Source organism: Hylobates moloch, unplaced genomic scaffold (assembly GCF_009828535.3).
Source record: "Hylobates moloch isolate HMO894 unplaced genomic scaffold, HMol_V3 SCAFFOLD_1, whole genome shotgun sequence".
Taxonomy (NCBI): domain Eukaryota; kingdom Metazoa; phylum Chordata; class Mammalia; order Primates; family Hylobatidae; genus Hylobates; species Hylobates moloch.
The window spans coordinates 108838902-108857501 of NW_026652276.1; the positions used below are offsets into that span (position 1 = coordinate 108838902).

Below are 18600 nucleotides of genomic sequence, written 5' to 3' on the forward strand. Positions count from 1 at the left end.
GCCTCAAATATCCCCAGAAGGATATATATAGAAAGAGTGCAGGGGTTACATTTAGGCAGAGAATATAGAGAGAATAACAATACATAAGAAATAAAATGCTGGGCACAGTGGCTTACTCCTATAATCCCAGCACTTTTGAGAGGCCAAGATGGGAGGATCGCTTAAGCCCAGGAGGTAAAGACCAGCCTAAGCAACACAGGGAGACTCCGTCCCTACAAATAATAAATTAGCCAGGCGTGGTGAGACGCGCCTGTGGTCCCAGCTACTCAGGAGGCTGAGGTGAGAAGATCACTTCAGCCCAGGAGGTCAAGGCTGCAGTGAGCCATGACTGCGCCACTGTACTCCAGCCTGGGCAACAGAGCGAGACCATGTCTAAAAAAAAAAAAAAGTTTTAAAATAGAAATATAGGGAGAAAACTCTGGCTCTCTCTTTTCCAAGGTTCTGGTCTTAACTCCCAAAAAACACACAGCAAGCCATTACAAAGCATAAAACAGACCAAGGAAAAATTAATAGCACTTTAACTTCCCACCAGATCTCAAAATAAACATGAAGCCCATAGTGTCACAGTCAACACTTCAAAAACTCCTTCAGGCGGGCCCCAGGATCTCCATACATGGGAAAACCATGTCAGAAAGATGAAATACCCCAAAAGCTAAGAAATAAAGCATTTCTCAGACCTAATCATTTCTCAGAAATAATCCATATCCCAGCATTAAAACTATCAGTAATGTACTATCATTAATATTATAATCATCATCAGTGATTCTGGAAACAACTAATAGCTATAGTTAAAATTAATTCTAGGTTTGAAATATAGATAAAAGGATAGTTTTACTGGATAGTTTGAAGCTTGAATGATTCAAAGTGGAAAGCCACATTGCCAAAATGATTTACAATTTTTAAAAAATGATCAAGAGAGGTAGAGGCAGTATAGACATGCTGAGTTAAACAGCTTTTAATGCTTTCAGATATATGTAAAACTACTTTTAAACACAGGAATCATTTCTGGAATCACATTATACTTCAATATTTAAAAAAATTTATATTCTTTCAACTGAAGGTGACCTGGAACAATCTGGTCCATTTCTATATTAGACTAATAAAACATTTTAAAACAACACAAGTGTCTAACACAGCAGGTCTCAACATTCAGGTGTGAAATCGCACCTCCCAGCACACAGGCTGAATTATCCCCCTGCATCTCACCTGCAATTATCATTTGCTCCCTCCCCAAGTGGCTCTAAGACACCACATATCTTCCTAGGCTCACATCTGGAAACACAAACTCCCTCTGGGGGCCTCATATGCTAAGGGAGTCAGAGAGCACAAAAACAAAAACGTGATGCTGGCTTGAACAACTTCTGAAAAATAACTATTTTCAACACACATATAAAAGTAATCTGATACAATTAAAATACCCTTATGTCACTACGGTTAGGAATAAATATTTTTCCAAATAAAAAGGGTAAATTTACTTCACAGTTCTGATAGAGGCCAGCTTCTTTCATTAAGGCCAATTCCAAAAATTTAGCAAAGGATATTTCATCAGTTCATAGGGCATAATTAGATGTTTTGATTAAAGCATTTTCCTCCCCTGGTTAACAAGATATAACAGATGTCACTGACTTCCCTAATAACAATGCAGCCCTGCTTTTGGCATCTTTACAATTTTAAAACTGAACTGTCATATAGAAAAATTACAGCTAGGGTGTCTCGATACAATCATGACTCTGAAGTGGTTATGACATGCCTGGACTCCTCAATGGAACAGATATGGAAATCATATTCCGTATTCATAGCTGGGAGCCCTCCTTAGCAAGCACTTGAAAACCAAGCTCTGAAATCTGAATGATGCGGGCTTATTCAAATCACCACCAATTATTCCTGGAAGCACCGACCAAGTGCGGTATAAAACCTGAAGAGAAAATGCAAATCTCACAGTCACTGTCTTCCAGGAGCACGGAGAACAGAGCACGGGGAACACATGCAGAAAACTCTCAGAGGAAGCAATGCCCATCTGAAGAGACTCACTCCACCAAAATCCCAGCCTCCCTGCAGAGAGGAGGAGTACTATAGTTGATAAAAAGGACTCATATTTTTCACAGCAAGATTCCCCTAGTGCATTTGATCCAATTTACAAAAATTCGATTTACACCAATTTTGTCAACATATCAGTCCAGAGAGTAACTAGCGATAGGCCTGCATTTTAAATGGGAGGCAGAGCCTGTCTGATTGAAGTTCAACTCAAACATCCTGTTTTAACAACTCCATTAATGAAATGAAGCACAGATCTAAAGATTACTCAGCCCCTTTGTCAGTCGCATGTGTTATTTATAGGACAGCATATCAATCATGTCTTCCCTTTATTATTTCCTACTTTCTGATCCTAAGCTATTTGGTCTGCCAAATTAATACATTCCATGGCTGCTGCAAATCTAAACAATGCTTGATAAAAGATTAATAAAATAGTTGGGTTCTCTGCAACCACATACACACCCAGGGAGATTCATCGATGTCTTTTTATTTGCATATTTGGCTGACTGCCCCCTACAGCAAATATGTAAGGCACAATGCTCAGGTATCCTGGTTTATGGTTTACATTTAATTCAGGGTGTCAATCTGCTTCTGTTTTAATTACATCCATCTTGATATGTTATTACAATCCCATGAAAACTTCTTTTCATTATATGAATGGCTATGAATACATACACATGAGAAACAGTTGTTATAAATGTTCTGGTTCAACAATGAACAGGCAAGAAGCCTTAGTCAACACGTCATGTGGATTTAATATTTTGAGTATTTCCTCCGAAGAAAATTTTGGTTGAGCCTTCAACTCCACTATACTCCAAAGTTCACTCACTCCATACATCCTGCTACCAATGTTATGAAGTTGCTCTGAGTTTCCACGGATTGCTAGGCTAAAGAAAATATTTTACACAAAGAAATTATGTTAAAAATTTTACATGGGCCACATTAAGGTCATCTTACATCCAAATAATTATTTTATCTTTCCACTGGACATTCAATGATGAGAAACCACCCTAATATTTATTTTTTTATTTTACATCCTTATAAAAGGGAGGTGGGGGGCAGTGTTTAAAAACGATGAGTGTACCTACAGAGAAAGGCCAACTAATTTCAGGATGATATACTGGGAGAGAGTGCAGGGAGAGAACAACGCTTTTTAAAGGTTCTTGATATTGTGTAAATCAGAATATTTCTTAGCTGAAATGGGAAGCTTTACAATCATGGGTGCTCACCCACATTTGTAGTAAGACTTTTTGCTTTTAAAAAATCTCCTTCCAAGGTTCCCAATCCTTGGGACTCTCCAGTACTAACTTACAAGAAGCAGTCTCCTAGATTCATAGGTTAACAGTGAGAGCCTCTAACTCCCAGTGTGATCTTGAACAGGTCAATTAACCCCTGTGGGCTGTGTTTTCATTTGCAAAATGAGAGGTAGAACTACATCCCTAAAGACAACATCTGTGCCTCTGATGCCACATGGCTTAGAAAGCACATCAACTAGCAATGGCTGGAATAAAATGGATCAAAAGGCTGCTATGAAAAAGTTTAGGTCCTAACTTTAGGATACCTCCTAAAGATTTAGCTCTGCATATTAATCTCAAAACTGTAATTTTCAAGCAGTCATAGTGACCACCGTAACAAATGAGGGAGCAGACCACAATATGCAGTAAGACACACTTATCAAATGCTTGTTTCCCGTTTTGCTCCAGTGAAAGTATAATTTCAACTATATAAGATCATTTCTTAGAAAAGCACAGTCCAGACTTCCATTCTCTTTGCCAACTGAACATGTACAGACTGAATGGGTGGGAGTCACTGGAATTTCTATCATGTGGCTAGAAAACAAGTAATAATCTAATGTTCAATTATTGTGCTATCCACATCTTCATTCTTTTTTTCTTTGTAAAGATTTTAACTATAGAACATTTCGCTAAACAACATTTAACCAGCAACCTTTAGCCAACAAGTATAACTGAACAAAGAGATCTAGAAGAAAACAAGAAAAAAGAAGTCTACTTCAATATAACAACTAAGAAATACTTAACAATATGAGACTGTAATCTCTTAATTCCTCTTTTTAAGTTTTAAAATATTACTGCCATCAGAAACTTTACAAAAACTTAAAATGAGGTTTTGTGCTGCAAACGAGGGTAGGTGTGGGGACAACAAGGAAAATGAGATCCCTCAGGTGTCATCACAACTTGTCCCTGGCAATGACTAAAACTCAGTCTCAGGTTTAGAACTTACCCACAGTTTGAAAATATCAGATTTCTTGCCAGGTGCAGTGCCTCACGTCTGTAATCCCAGCAGTGTGGGAGGCTGAGGAGGGTGGATTGCTTGAGCCCAGGAGTTTGAAACCAGCCTGGGCAACATGGCAAAACTCTATCTCTACAAAAAATACATAATTAGCTGGGCATGCTGGCGTGCACCTGTAGTCCCAGCACTTGGGAAGCTGAGGTGGGAATATCACCTGAGCCCAGGAAGGTCAGGGCTGCAGTGAGCCATGATCATACCACTGCACTCCAGCCTGGGCAACCAAAGTAAGACGCTGTCTCAAAAAAATAAAAATAAAAGAAAGAAAATATCAGATTTCACCCATGTAACCAAGAGTCACAATCTATATTTGCAGGCTGTGCTTCCGTTAATAGCAGCCACACAATACTTTCAATTTAAAGACTTTCTGCCAAAAACGGATCCCAACTTGCATTAGCAATTTTCCATTACTTACAAACTGTGGGCTTTTCTCTTGTGACTCCATTTTACTGCACATGGGTTTTCCAGGGCTCCAGAGGTAACAAGGGGGTATGGCACCGAGAGGTATAGTGGCAAGCTAAAATGACAGTTAAGTCATTTTAAAAATATTTGTATGTAGTTGATCATTTATAAGGTTTGCTCTGGCAAACAAACTAACTAGAATTCAGATATAAGCTGAGAAATTAGAAAAGTGAGCTGTAACGGCCAAGAAAGCTGTGGCAAGCAATTCACCTTCAGAGAGCTAAATTAGAGTTCCTCAAGCAGATTGTCACAGTTCAAATAATGAAATTTAAAAATTTTTGAATTTCTGCGTTTCATACACAATGTCCTAAATGCATTACCTTTTATTAACAGCATTCATAATTTTGATAGCTCTACCTCAGTAAAGAAAGAGAGGAAAGGAAGAAGGATACGAAGGAGAGAGAAAAGGAGGAAAGGAGATGGGCAGCAGGTGAGCAGGGAATCTAACTGGACCCTAAGAAAGCCACATCCACTAATATGTGAAATAAACACCTTCAAAGAAGGCACCAATTCATATGATTTCAGGGTCCAGAGCCCCTTGCAATGGATGGAAGCAGAGACCTGAACAGGACTAAGACATAGAAGCCTGTACTTGTCTAGTCTCTTCCTAAACAAGCAGGGGCAGTCAAATTCTAGAAAATCCACTCCTCCCCTCCTCATACTAACAGCATAAAAAAGGCCTATTCTTTGTGACCTCACAATATGTATTGATTGCATACCAACAGATGCAAAGCTATAATAGAAACTATCATTACTCTGCAATTGTGTTAGAGAAATGAAGGAGAACACAGCTCAGATTTGGAAGAAAGAAGACACACTTAGGGTCTCACCAATCTTAAATTCTATGTCCTCTCCACATTCCAGAGAGGAAAAAAGTCTACATTCATGGAACAGGTTCTGAATATATAAGAGAAAACAGTTCTGCCCCAGCTCACTCATTATTTTTGATCCTCTCCTGTCTCAAGTTTTACCAAATTTATTATCATATTGCTCTTCTAAACTTCGATGATCTGAGTTTTCAAATCTACCTGAATCTTTTCAGAACTTTCTAAAATTAATAGCTGCTATCCCATTACTAGGTTCTTTATCCTACATCTGCAGCATATTGGGTTTAATCCTAATTCTGAAAGAAAAAAAAAGTTGCTTCTTGAGGAGAAAAAAAACAGCATGAAGCACTTTTACAAAGTTAGGCTGCATCTAGTATATTATGACTACTATACAGGATAGGGGTAAAATAAAATAAAATGTAAAGCCACTAACCCACCATCCTTCACCCTGTGCGCGCGCGCGCACACACACACACACACACACACACACACCCAAAATGCCACAGACCTTCTCGTCCAAAGGCTTCCAAATCTCATAGCTCTTAAGACCTAAATTATTCCTTAATAGCTAGCCTCAACTATTGTTGTGTCCCTCTGGGGACCTTATTTCTAATCCTAACATTCTTTAAAACTAAATAATCATCATTTATCTTTGACAATACATAAAACTGTGGTGTAGAAGAGTCTCAGCATCTATCACCTTCAACACTCCTTGAATCACGTTTACTGTTGTTTTCTTAACCCTTTTTCAACAGTGAGAACTACAGAACACTACTCTCAGAGGATCAAAGGCTCAATTCCTAACCTCACAATTCATTTTTTAAATTCACGGATTCATTTATATTCTAATTCCAAAAAAGGTGCAATTAATTAATCTCCAGTTAACACAAGCTGCATGGAATCATATCACAACGTTCAACCACATCTCACATAAATACTCCTCAAGTGATGCTCTGCCTTATAAAGTAAAATAATGAAACTCAGTAAGTACAGTAAAATACTTGAATTCATAACCACACACACTATTCATACCCTTCCTTTCCTCCAAATTCTCCCATCCCTTCTCAGATCCTAAAGCTATGCACACTTTCAGAAGTCAAATGCTGGAACTGACCCATTTATTTTACAGTCCCATGGCCAAATCTTCCAAAAAAGAAAGTGAAAAATGCAACAGAAACACAGTTCTACAGCTTTCCTGGCTATGTAACAGCAAAAGAGAGGTTCTGACCCTTTTTTGAACTACCACTTCATATACAGCAAGCCAAAGGCAGATAATTTGAAATTGTTGTTTTAACATCAATGTCAACCTCCTTTCTCAGCCAACCTTTTTTTACAGGTTGCTAAAGAGCAGCAATACATGAAACTAGAAGGGACAAAGAGGATAAAACATTGGCTGAAAGGCAGCTTGGTGGCATCAGAATTGGGCTAGTATTATCACAATGAAAGAGCTATTAATGAGAACCACTCACCAATATTCATCTCCTGGTGGGGTTGGTAACAATCAGTAAAAAGGCAGATGTCAGGCAGGAAAGAGGAGCAGGAAAAGACATGGACTAGTCTCCCTCACTGTTTACATCTTCCTCACTTTCACTCCCCTTGCCACTCCTGCTTAAGAAGCAGCTCCCACGCACCGACTACAAGCTTCTGTGCCTGGTTTTCCAAGTCGTCTACCATCAGCCCACTCACCCCAGATTCAGAGATCACCAAATTCCAAGATCTGGAGGGACTTTTTTGGATCCTTTCTAGTATTTCCCATACTGGATTACAGATTACAATGCAGAGAATAAAAGTGCTCTGTGGTAAAAATGGATTTAGGAAATTAGGCACATACATTGCCTTCTCTGATATTCAAAATTCACATTCACACAATAGACTTTTAATTCTGACAGAACATGGCATCTATTTAATTTTGTCTAGCCCATCAAGTTTCAGAAACTATTTGGTGGTAGATCACTCTGTTTCAGACTAAAAAACAATTTATGAACATCCTGTAAAGCTATGTTCCCTTCCAGCTTGAGAAGCTTTACTCTAAACTAGTTTAAACCTCTCCACTAATGGATAAAGGAAATGATGCTTTTAGAAAGTTAACTTTCAAAGGCCACACTAGTTAGGCAGGCCAAGCCTGGAATGTGAGTCTCCACAGGTCTCCTGCCCCACTAACAAGCACTCTTTACTTACCTTTGTACTCATTTCCACCAGCCTTTCCTTGCCCCCAAGTCCTAACCATGTAACATCCTGTTCCTGTGCCTTCTTCATTATTCCTTGAGAATGCTCTCCCTAGCTCCAACTCCTTCCCCATATATCCAAATCACATCACCCTTCTAGGTCCCATCCCTCCGCCATGAAGCCTTCTTGAACACTTCAGCCTATCTCACTAGCCTGTCTCTAAAAGCCTATGGCGCTTAGTTGATATCAGGCATTCAAGTACCTGTTTCAAAATTATTTCATAGGTGCTGGCTTTAATTTATCAACTAAACTACATACTTTTTCAAAACGCTAGATTTCTGTTTGGTTTCTCTATATTCTTAGTGCCTTGTACATATTAAGCACTCCATAAATATCCGCTGACTGATAGAAGGCACGTAACTAACGTTTTTTAAACAACTAAAGTGATTTGACCATAATAAATTGTTGGAGCCTATTAACACGGCATGTTGTAAGTACACCAAATTCTGTACAGCCCACTTATGCTACTGATTGTGGGGTAAGCCCTGAAACAGAGCCAGGAAGTGAAGACCGCATCAAAGTCTTGGTTTGATGCTCTAACCACTAGAAATGAGTCTTCCTTTACTTTCATAACCCTATAAAGCTCCAGCTGGGCTCTTTTCTGCTAATTCCACAAATTTCATCTTAGCTTCCCTTGGTCAGCTGTACAAAAGGAGGCTGCCCTAAGAACACAGTGCACAAAAGAGGAATGAGGAAAAATAATGGATTTGCAAAGTCAAGTTTTCAGCCATGGTACTCACGTAGCTTCCTAATAGAGACAATACAGAAAAGAAACCCAAATAGCAGAAAGCCAACACTATCTGACACATCAGGACACACTGATGGTAGTAGGACCCCAACATTCCCATTTATACTGTTTGCTAAAAGCCACTTTTTAAGAAAACTAGACATCTTATCTGGGGATTTTTGCTCTCATCCTGTCACTCGAAGAATATCCAAACAAATATACTATATACCAATGTTAATTCTGCTTCTCAACTGCATAATGAAAAGAACACCACGTTCAACTTTAGCCTCCTCGCCTACCCTCTTATCTTCTATCATGAGGCTCTTCATAATCATACACTTGAACTTCAGGGCACAGTTACTCAAGACAAGTGTCCCTGTGAATATGAAACTATCTCAGCCAGTTTCACTGCCTATAAAATGTGAGACTTGTCAAACTACCCCTAAAGCTTTCATCATCTCAATAAAGAATCCAACAACAGCAAAAAATAATCAAGATAAAAATGCAGGTTCTCATTAGGCAAGTTATCACTTTTACTCCAGTATCAGTAAAATCAGTTGAACTGTAACTATTTATATTAGCACATTTCATAATGAGTTAGGAGCCTCTTTTTTAAAAGAGAAGTCCAAAATCAGCTACTCAGAACAAAATCATGGAGTCAAATAATGTGTCCATTAACACACAAAGTATGCTACTCCACTGTTTGCCAGCTATTGCTCTGAACTGGCACAAGCTATAAACCTAGCTGTGCAAGCCAATATTTCTGGTTTCTTTTCACAATATCATACCAGCAGCAGCCTTAATGACATGTGGTGACAACTGATTTCATTTCTAAACATAAGGTCCGAAAACATACTACGTATTTAGGATAACTCTTAGCATCTATAATAATTCTTAACTTTTACAAACACTCCCCCAACACACATTTTTGTCCAAGCTCATAGTTTAGTCGCCTGTTCCCAATAAGCCCTCACATTTCTTGGTGATAGTTCAATAAATCTTCCAGGCTGAATAGAGTGGACCACCAGAGGTTTTAATTCAACAAACACTACACACATATGTTCTGACCATCCAGCATGGACACAATGTGATAGCACACAGCCAACAAAACTACCTTTTGCCAAAGAACCAGACATATATGATGATTTCTATTTCCCATTCTGTGTTTTTAATCTGACAAATGTATTTACGGCTTTCCTACACAAGTTGGGCCTCTTAAAATATAAACACTGACAGGATATTTGATATTAGTGAACTGTTATACATTTATTTAAGTGTAATAATACTGCTGTGGGGGTTTGGGTGGGGTCTGAGGATTTTTGGAGTCATTATGGTTTACGGATTCATACAGAAGTATTTCTGTATGAGATATATGGATGAGATCATATGTGGGAGAGGAAATAGATGAAATATGGAAAATACAAGATGAGATATGAGTTGGTAGTTCTCAAACCTGGATGTTGGGTGTTCTGTCTACTTCTGTATGTTTAATTTTTTCTACAGAATTTTAAGTAAACTTTTTTAAAAGTCAGACCTTTTATACCTACATATAGACATATGATATTTAGATATGAAGGTGGCATAGTATTCAGCTAACCAAAATAACTTGGATTTTGAATTTAGAAAAGTAGCAGAAAAAAATAATCAGAGCAAAGAAAGAAATGGTATTAACTGTACATTTTGAACTTGGTCTTCTTTTAAAATTACAAGTTTTTTAGGCACAAAATAAATCAAAATGAGCACATTTTCTCGCAAAGGCCAAATAAATAGATATATATCACAAGCCCAGTCAAATACCTATTTGTTAAAAATAAAACCATCAAAAAGAACTGCATAACTGAGACATATATATACATACATATATCCCTACTTGTCCTCCAAAAATGTTCGTGGGAATCCAGTGGCCCCTCTTGATTACTCAGAGGGGCCACACCACAGCTCAGGATAACCATGCAGAAAGCAGAACCACTTGTAACCAGCTCTTACAAGTACTTTCCAAAACCAACCACAGACAGCAATGATGAACCAAATTCCAAGCAGCATGTTCTAATAGGAACATGCTGCCATTTCAACTCCTATTTTAAAGCAAGAGAGACAGAAAGAGGTCACACTGTACGGTAACCACCCACCTTGGCAAACTTAAAACCACAGTTGGAATTATTCTAATAAGTGGTGAACCTCAACACTCAAAATTTTGGCCAATAAAGCACCAATTCCAGAACCAGAGGGTAACTGATTCAATCACTAACATCAAAATCTATGACCACCACCAATACCACCAACATCACCATCACAACCACCTCTGCCACCACCACCACCACTAGTACCTCCCTTACTCCCAACCACTGGCCACCATCCACCACCATCACCACTAGCAGCCCAACCAAAAGCAGTTCAAACAGAAAAGGACAATACTGATAGGAAGCCTTCCTTTGAAAAAAATATTTAAACCTGACACCCAAACACATAAACAGAACGAGCAATCTAAACCTGTACAGTTACTGTATGTGAGATTTAAGCTGTCATTAAAAAAGCTTGCATCTGAGCATTTGAAACAATACCATAATAACAGCAAAAAAAAAAAAAAATGGAAAGGGAAAAGTTTCCTTCAGGAACCTCAAACCATCACATCAGGTTCATGAAACACTATAAGCCAACTATAAACCGTATCTTGGTTTTGTGCTTAAGAAAGGTGCACCAACTCTGCAGAATCTCAAAGCCTTCTGTGTGTGTGTGCATGGTGTGTGGGGGGTGGGGACAGGGAGGTGGGGGAGGAAAGAAGGCGGTTAAATTTATAGAGGCCAATGACCAATACCACACCAAAGGAGATAGGTTCAGGCAAAGACAGTCTCCCCCTCCCTCCCTTTTCCCTTTCCCCCTACCCTAGGAGCCAGTCGGCCAGGAGGAAAATGTGCATTTGAAAATCAACGCTGCAGGTGCCCAAGGAATAAAGAAAGACACACACACACACAGACATACACAAAGCCAATCACTTAGAAAGAAAAAAAAAAAGAAAACACAAAAAAGCAAAGGGAGAGGGACAATTGGTGACAAGCCCTTCAGATAGCAGCTAGGATTTTATTCTTCCCTCCCACCAGTCTTCCCTGGTGTACCTTTTTCTGTCCTTTAACTAAATTGCTCATGTACACACACACATGTGCCTATGTATGTGTATAGATAATATTATAATTAACCCTTTCTGTACATACAGAATACAGAGAGCCCCATACAGAATACAGAGAGCTATTCCACCCTTCCCTCTTCTCTCCCCTCCTCCCTCCTTTCTCCTAACCAGGAGAAAACGCCCCCTTCCCCAGCTTCACCAAAAAAAAAAAAAAAAAAAAAGAAAAAAGAATATAGGGGGGGTAATGGGGGGAGGCGCAAAGAAATCACAAAACCCCATCAGTCTCCGGTCCCGAGGACACCCGGGAAAGGTATATACTACACAGACACACACACACACACACACACACACACACACACGAACATATGACTCTGTAGAAAGCACACAGAGAACCGTCCACAGGCGCCCCAAACCCAGCAAAGAGACTTCCACCAGCCAAGAAGCCATGATTGGGGAGGGAGAGAAGGAAGGAGTGGGGGCAGAGCTCTCCGTGGAGAGGGGGCGCATTGTTGTGATGCCCGAACCCCTTTCTTTCTGCCCATCTGCTGTGGAGGGGGTGCAGGGAGGGGGCGCAGGGGAAAGGCGAGCGAGGAAACGAGGAAACGAGGAGACCAGGCACGGCTTTGCGACTCCCTCCTGCTGCCTGTCTGCCCGCGCCCCCAGCTCCCCCCACCAACAATAAGACCTCAGCCTAGACAAACATACAGACAGACAGACAGCCCGGAGCGCGGCGGGGGAGACAGGAGAGACGGGCGCAGCCGAGTGGAGTCGTGCATAAAGGGAACCCGGGGGGAGGGGGGTCCCCCTTACCTCCAGCGCTTCAAAAGTGACAAAGCTGGTCATGGCAAATCCATCAATGATGTCCTCTTCGGCCGAGGTGGACTCTCTCCGCTTCCTCCGCGGGGGTCTGGGCCGGGACGGGGCGGAGGACGGGGGCTTCCCATTGTCTTCCTTGTCGGAGCCCGACGACGAGGCGAGTGAGAGCGCCCGGGTCCGGCCAGCCCCGCCGCCGCTGGCCGCGCCGGCCCCCAGCCCGCCCCGGGAGCGCCTCTCCCGGTCTCGCTGCGACCGCGACCGCCGCTTTTTGCGGAGTCCATGGCCCCGCGTCGGGCCATCCATGGCTCTGCTGCGCCGGGGTCTCCCCGCTCGCCCGCCACAGGCTACGGCCGCGGCCACACACAAAAAAAATTGACACCGAGCCCTCCCTCCCCCTTCACGGCTTCCCTCCGCCCCGAGGAGGGCGCGGGGGAGACGGCGGCCGAAAGAAGGGAGAGAGGGGAAGAAAGAGAGGAGAAAGAAAAGGGGGAAGGGGCGGAGAGAGGGGAGGAGGGACGGGGAGCGAGGGCGAGAGGCGAGGAGCCCAAGTGTGGGGCTCCCCACAGCACCGAGGGTCGGAGATGCCTGGGAGCAGCGCCGAGCAAAGTAATGGCTGAACACACAGGTCTCCTTTAGAGGAAAAAAAATAACTCACCAAGCAGGCAATAAATCAGAATAGCGGAATGCTTTGATCAAGAGACTGGGAGGCTCCGGGGAGCCCTCCCCGCGGCCATTCTCCGCCGCGCCCCCCGCCCCCCGAAAACGCCCGCGCCCCCCTCAACCCGATCCAAAATCGGGTCCGAAAAAGGTCGCGGGAAAAGTGGGGGCAACGAACTTCACCCGCCCCTCGCGCACGAAAACACCCCCGCCGCCTATCACACACGCCTCGGAGAAAACTCACTCCCAGGCTCCCAAATTTTTAAGAAATGCAGCCGGGGAAGGCCGGGGCTCCGGAGCGACCCAAGAGGGGCGAGACCCCCCAGAGAGGGGAGCATAATAATGCAATCATTAGCGGAGGAGAGGGCGAAACTGCGAGCGGCGGAGGAGAAGGGAGGCGGAGGAAGGGAAGGAGGATGCTGCTGGAGCAGTTGTGGGGTTTGCTTTTCGGTCTTCGAGGGGGGAGGAGAGGGAGATGAAAGAAGAGAAGAAGCAAACCTTGTCGCTGCCACCCGCCCCCCTCCTCACAAAAATATTTTTTCCAGTCCCAGAGAAGAGGTCACCCTTCCTCAAAAAAGGGAGGGGGTGAGTCAGTCAGTCGATGAGGAAAGCAGAAAGAAACCTCCAGCGGGAGAGACACCGGTGCCGCCGCCGCCGCCGCCGCTTCTCTCGCCGCCCCGCCTGAGGGAGAAGCGCAGCCGGGAACGCTGCTCTCGCCGCCGCCGCTAACGCTGCTGCTGCTGCCGCCGCCGCCGCCGAGAAAGCCCCGAGCCGGAGGGTGCACGGCGTGTCCCCGGGCGGCTGCAGCGGGAGCCCGGGCACTGCCCCATCCTCCGCCCGCCCGCCTGCCTCGCGCAGCTCCCGCTCCTCCCCCTCCGCGGCCAGCCCACCGCCGCCGCCGCCGCCCGCCTCAGCCCAGCCCCGCGCCCGCCCGCTCGCTCGCTCGCTCGCTCGTGTGCGCGCGCTCCCGCACACCCGCCCGCCCCTCGCCTCTCTCGGCGCGCGCTCCCGCCCCCGCGGTCCCGGCCGGCGGGATCACGTGGACGGCTGGGCTCCCTCCTCCCCCGCCCCCTCCCCAGTTGTAGAGTGTGTAGAAAGCAAAAGGCTGGGGGCTGGCCGCGCTCGCGAGCCCAGGGCATGCGCGCTGGGGCGGCCGGGCCTGCGCACTGGGGGCGGTGGGGAGCTGTGAGGGGGGCGGGGGCGGGGGCGTGGAGGGGGCCGCCCGCGTGGGGTCGGCCGCGGCCGGGCAGAGTTGGCGCGCCAGGGCGTGGAAGCCGCCGGAGGATCCCGCCTGTCGCAGCGGGGACGCGTGCGGGCCCCTGCTCCCAGGCCACTTCGCGCGCGCGCCCCCCACATCCTCCTCGGGACACTTGTCCCTGGATCCTCTACCCCTGGCCGGCCCGGCCCGAGGACGCCTTCTCGGGAAACCCCACCAGCCCCCAAGGGTGTTTACCCTTGGCGACCTGCGCTGCGAGGGGTGAAGAGAATTCAGAGAAGGGCACAAGGGGGGCGTCCCTGGGAGGGGGCGCGACTGGAGGAGACAGAACGGGGAGCGGGTGCCAAAGCGCGGGCCTTTGCTCCGCCTGGGCGCAATGGGAGCACCAACTGGCAGAGTTGGAAACTTTTCCCCCACGTGGCACCACAGTGCGTGGCCGAGTGACCCCGCGCCCAGATGACCCATGGGATCCCCGCCTTGTCTTCCAGCGGGGGACCTTCGGACGCACGGGCGGCTTCAGATCCGGAAGCGCGAGGCCTAACAGCCGGGGACCGAACTTGAACCTCGGAGGCGGCCGCGGGCGAGGGGCGGGGCTGGAGGGGCCGGGACCGCCGCCCCAGCTCGAGGACCCGTTGGACCGGCAAACCGCAGTCCCTGCCCCGCGGGCTTCCTTTACTTTTTGGGAGTGGGGGGCGGTTTCCCTGCTTTTTCCACCGCAGCCCCTCCTTCCGCCGCAATGTGGCTGATGCTTATAAAAAGTTGTATTAAAGAGCTGACTGCAGCCGAGAATCGATCAACAAAAGCGACCAGCCTCTCTGGGTAAAATAGCTGTGCGTTTTTCAGGGCACTGGAATTGATCTATAGGATCAGAAAGACACCGACAGCCCGCTCTCAGCAGCTTCTTGGATACGCTTCACTTTCTGTCCAGGCACATAAACACCACGGCACCAACCCTCCTTCCTCCCTAGTAGCCCATACTTGTGGAGGAAGAAAAGGAAAATACACTGACATGTATTAATTACTCACAATGGGCCAGGCACCGTGCTAGAGCTCTGTGTATATGATTTCACCTCTTTAGAATACAAATGTGCACATTTTAGTGTTACTGGAATGAGGGTGGTAGAGAAAACAGTAAGGACGTGTTTTCTCTCACAATCTGACATATCTATGATTGAGTGATTGATTGTTTTTCATTTAACAATTATTAGGCCTTACCAGGCTTAGCAGGCACAGTTGTAGGTGCTGGGAATACAGCGATGTACAAAACAGAAAAGATACTTCTTCTTGACGTTCTAGCAGGCAAGCCTCTCTCGTCTTATAATTCCTAATAACAATTTAATGGTTTGTCTTTCTCTTGTTTTAGGTCACACTCCTTCAGCTGCCCCATTTCTGAATCCCAGGTCTGGATCTTTATGAAATCTGATGGGGAGATGGGGTTGGGGGGACAGTGGGGGGCAAGTTGCCAGGAACAGAAAGGAACATCCACCCGACTGTGACAGATGAGCTTTATGCCAGTCCAGGAAACAAAACATTTGACCTTAGGCAAGACTTTTAAATGACTAGTTTTTTCTTCTGTAAATCAAAGAGGTTCAATTAAATGTTCAAAATGTTCCTTTTCAGGTCTATCCACGGCCTTCTCAACAGATGACTTCAAGTTGATTTCGTGCTGTATTTCTTAAGAATAGTGACTAACCTACGGGATCTGATTCAATTTATTAGGAACACAGTGCCACCTTCCAAAATTACTTACCTAAGAGGACTGAGCCTGCTGTCCCTGGAGCAGTTAGCTAAAACAGTGCCTCAGTACGGAGCGTACCTGTGTTAACTTCTAGAGTGCTGTTTCCGGCAGCTGCTGAAATCCACGCTGAGGTTATCAAGCTCATCCTACAAAATAAAGCAAGTTCTTTGCAATTTAAAGCAAAAATCTGAGCTTATTTTTAGGGTTTTGGGGGATGTGAAAGTTGTCTTAGATATCTAAGATTCCAGGAAAGCTAGGAACTAATGATGCAATTACAGTCACTTTTCAACAACTTTGGGGATTGGGTTGAGGAAGGTGTGAAATTGGGAAATATAATAAAAGGTATTATATTAGTGACTTTCTAGAGTAGCCCTTGGCAGTCCTGTCTTTAAAGAGTAATAACTGGAAAAAAAATGGATGGTAATACGCTGCGTCCAAGAACCTTGCCTCTGGTGGGGGTAATTTGCAAACGCATTTTGGGATAATGTTCAGGATCCAAGTATAATCCTCCTGGAATTAGCAATGCCTTTTGGGTCAGAGTTTCATAGATTTCTTCCATCATACAATTAAAATTGTTTCTGGATTATATTGCCCATATTTGTTTCTAATTCTCCATTTTGCCTGTGTTTTAATTGCTAACGATTAATAACTGCCATATAATAAGCTCAGCATTTGTTATGTTTCAGGCACTGTTCTAACTGCATTACAATAATATCTCATTTAATTCTCATAAATTTTGAGAAAGGTTTTATTCCTATTTTACAGTTGAGTAAACTGAGGCTTAAAGTTAAGCATATTATCCAAGGTGACTGCACTCCTTAGTCATAAGCTAAATTTGATCTGAGTGACTCCAAAACCTGTTCTCTTAATGGTTATGCTGAAATGCCCTTCTTAGAATGATTCCTCAAGAAGTCAAATGCTAGGTATATAGTACAACCACTTTGGAAAACTGGCAATATCTGTTAAAGTTAAACGTATGAAAACCCTATGGCCCAGCAGTTCCATGCTTAGGAATATACCAATGTCACATGTGTGCCAAAAGACTATTAAATCACTCAGAGCAACCCTATTCATAAATAACCCCCAACCAGGAAACAACCCAAATGGTCATAAACAGTAAAATAGGTAAATAATTGGAGGTATATTCATACAACAGAGTACATTCTACCACACTAAGAGTGAACAATCTGCTTCCAAATGCAATAAAATATATGAACCTTACAAATATGCTAAGTGAAAAAAGGGAGACGTACAATTGCAGGACTCCATTTATATGAAGTACAGAAACAGACAAAAGTCATTGATGCTATTCAAAGTCAGGATAGTGGTTACCCTTGAGAGATAGCTGATGACTAGGAGAGAACACCAATCGGCTTCTGGGGAGCTGGTAGTGTTGTTTCTTGAGCTGGGTACTGGTGTGTTCAGTTTGTGAAAATTCATTGATCTGTACTATTGATATATGCATCTCTGTGTATGTAAATTATGCTTCAATAAAAAGCTATAAAATGCTGTGTATATGTAAATGCATATGAGTATTGCTTGTGTACATATGAGTACCTATATAATACTTTGGGTTTTTTTTGTATTAATGACACTGCCCAATGCTTATGAATAGTAAAATAGATAAATAAGATGTGGTTTATTTGGGACATAAATGAAGCTAGAAGCCATCATTCTCAGCAAACTAACACAGGAACAGAAAATCAAACACTGCATGTTCTCACTCATAAGTGGGAGTTGAACAATGAGAACACATGGACACAGGGAGGGGAACATCACACACTGGGGCCTGTTGAGGGGTGGGGGGCAAGGAGAGGGAGAGCATTAGGACAAATACCTAATGCTTGCAGGGCTTAAAACCTAGATGACAGGTTGACAGGTGCAGCAAACCATCATGGCACATGTATACCTATGTAACAAACCTGCACGTTCTGCACATGCATCCCAGAACTTAAAGTAAAAAAAAAAAAAAAAGTGATTTATTCATACGATACTATTTGCTGAATTTGTGCCCACTCTTAGTCATCACCTCTCTATCAAGGGTAACCACTATCCTGACTTTTAATAGCATAAATGACTTTTGTCTGTTTTTGTACTTCATATAAATGGAATCCTACAATACATTTGCTGTACAATGGAATACCATATACTAAACCAAGATGAAGCATAGCATATTATCAGATTTCTTACTGGGTAGCATGAAAGTTAAAGCTTAAACTTGAAATGGCGAGTATGAATGGACTCATAATTCATACCAGCAAAAGCTTAGGTGAATTCTTTGCCCAAAAGATTATAGTTGATAAAGAGTAAAGCTAAAGAAATAATTCCAAAAGAGCTTGCTTGTATAGTAGAGAAAACAGTCAAGTGGTTCTGGAAAATACAAAGGGAAAAACTTACATCTGTGTTCAGGAATAAACTACTTAACTCAGGAGAGCCTCTTCAGCTGTGCTTTTATTCGAATTGATG

General features: G+C 43.7%; 2 protein-coding genes across 3 annotated transcripts in view; one reads left to right on the forward strand and one right to left on the reverse strand.

Moving 5' to 3' along the window:
- Positions 1–14106, reverse strand: part of AUTS2 (activator of transcription and developmental regulator AUTS2) — a 1229496-nt gene extending 1215390 nt beyond the window's left edge. For both annotated transcript variants that reach the window (XM_032757630.2, XM_032757612.2), the window contains exon 1: positions 12518–14106. In XM_032757630.2, the coding sequence (XP_032613521.1) occupies positions 12518–12826 (309 nt within the window). In that variant the 5' untranslated portion in view covers positions 12827–14106. The remainder of the gene's footprint in view (positions 1–12517) is intronic.
- Positions 14107–14317: 211 nt separating this feature from the next.
- Positions 14318–17649, forward strand: LOC116809563 (uncharacterized). Its single transcript, XM_058437508.1, has 3 exons — positions 14318–15215; positions 15760–15796; positions 16017–17649. Exon 1 carries the CDS (start codon positions 14318–14320, stop codon positions 15140–15142), a length of 825 nt encoding a protein of 274 aa, XP_058293491.1. The 3' UTR covers positions 15143–15215; positions 15760–15796; positions 16017–17649.
- The last annotated feature ends 951 nt before the right edge of the window (positions 17650–18600 follow it).

What these genes read in the sequence shown, in the direction of transcription:
- LOC116809563 (XM_058437508.1), top strand. Translation starts at nt 14,318, where the DNA reads ATGCGCGCTGGGGCGGCCGGGCCTGCGCACTGGGGGCGGTGGGGAGCT.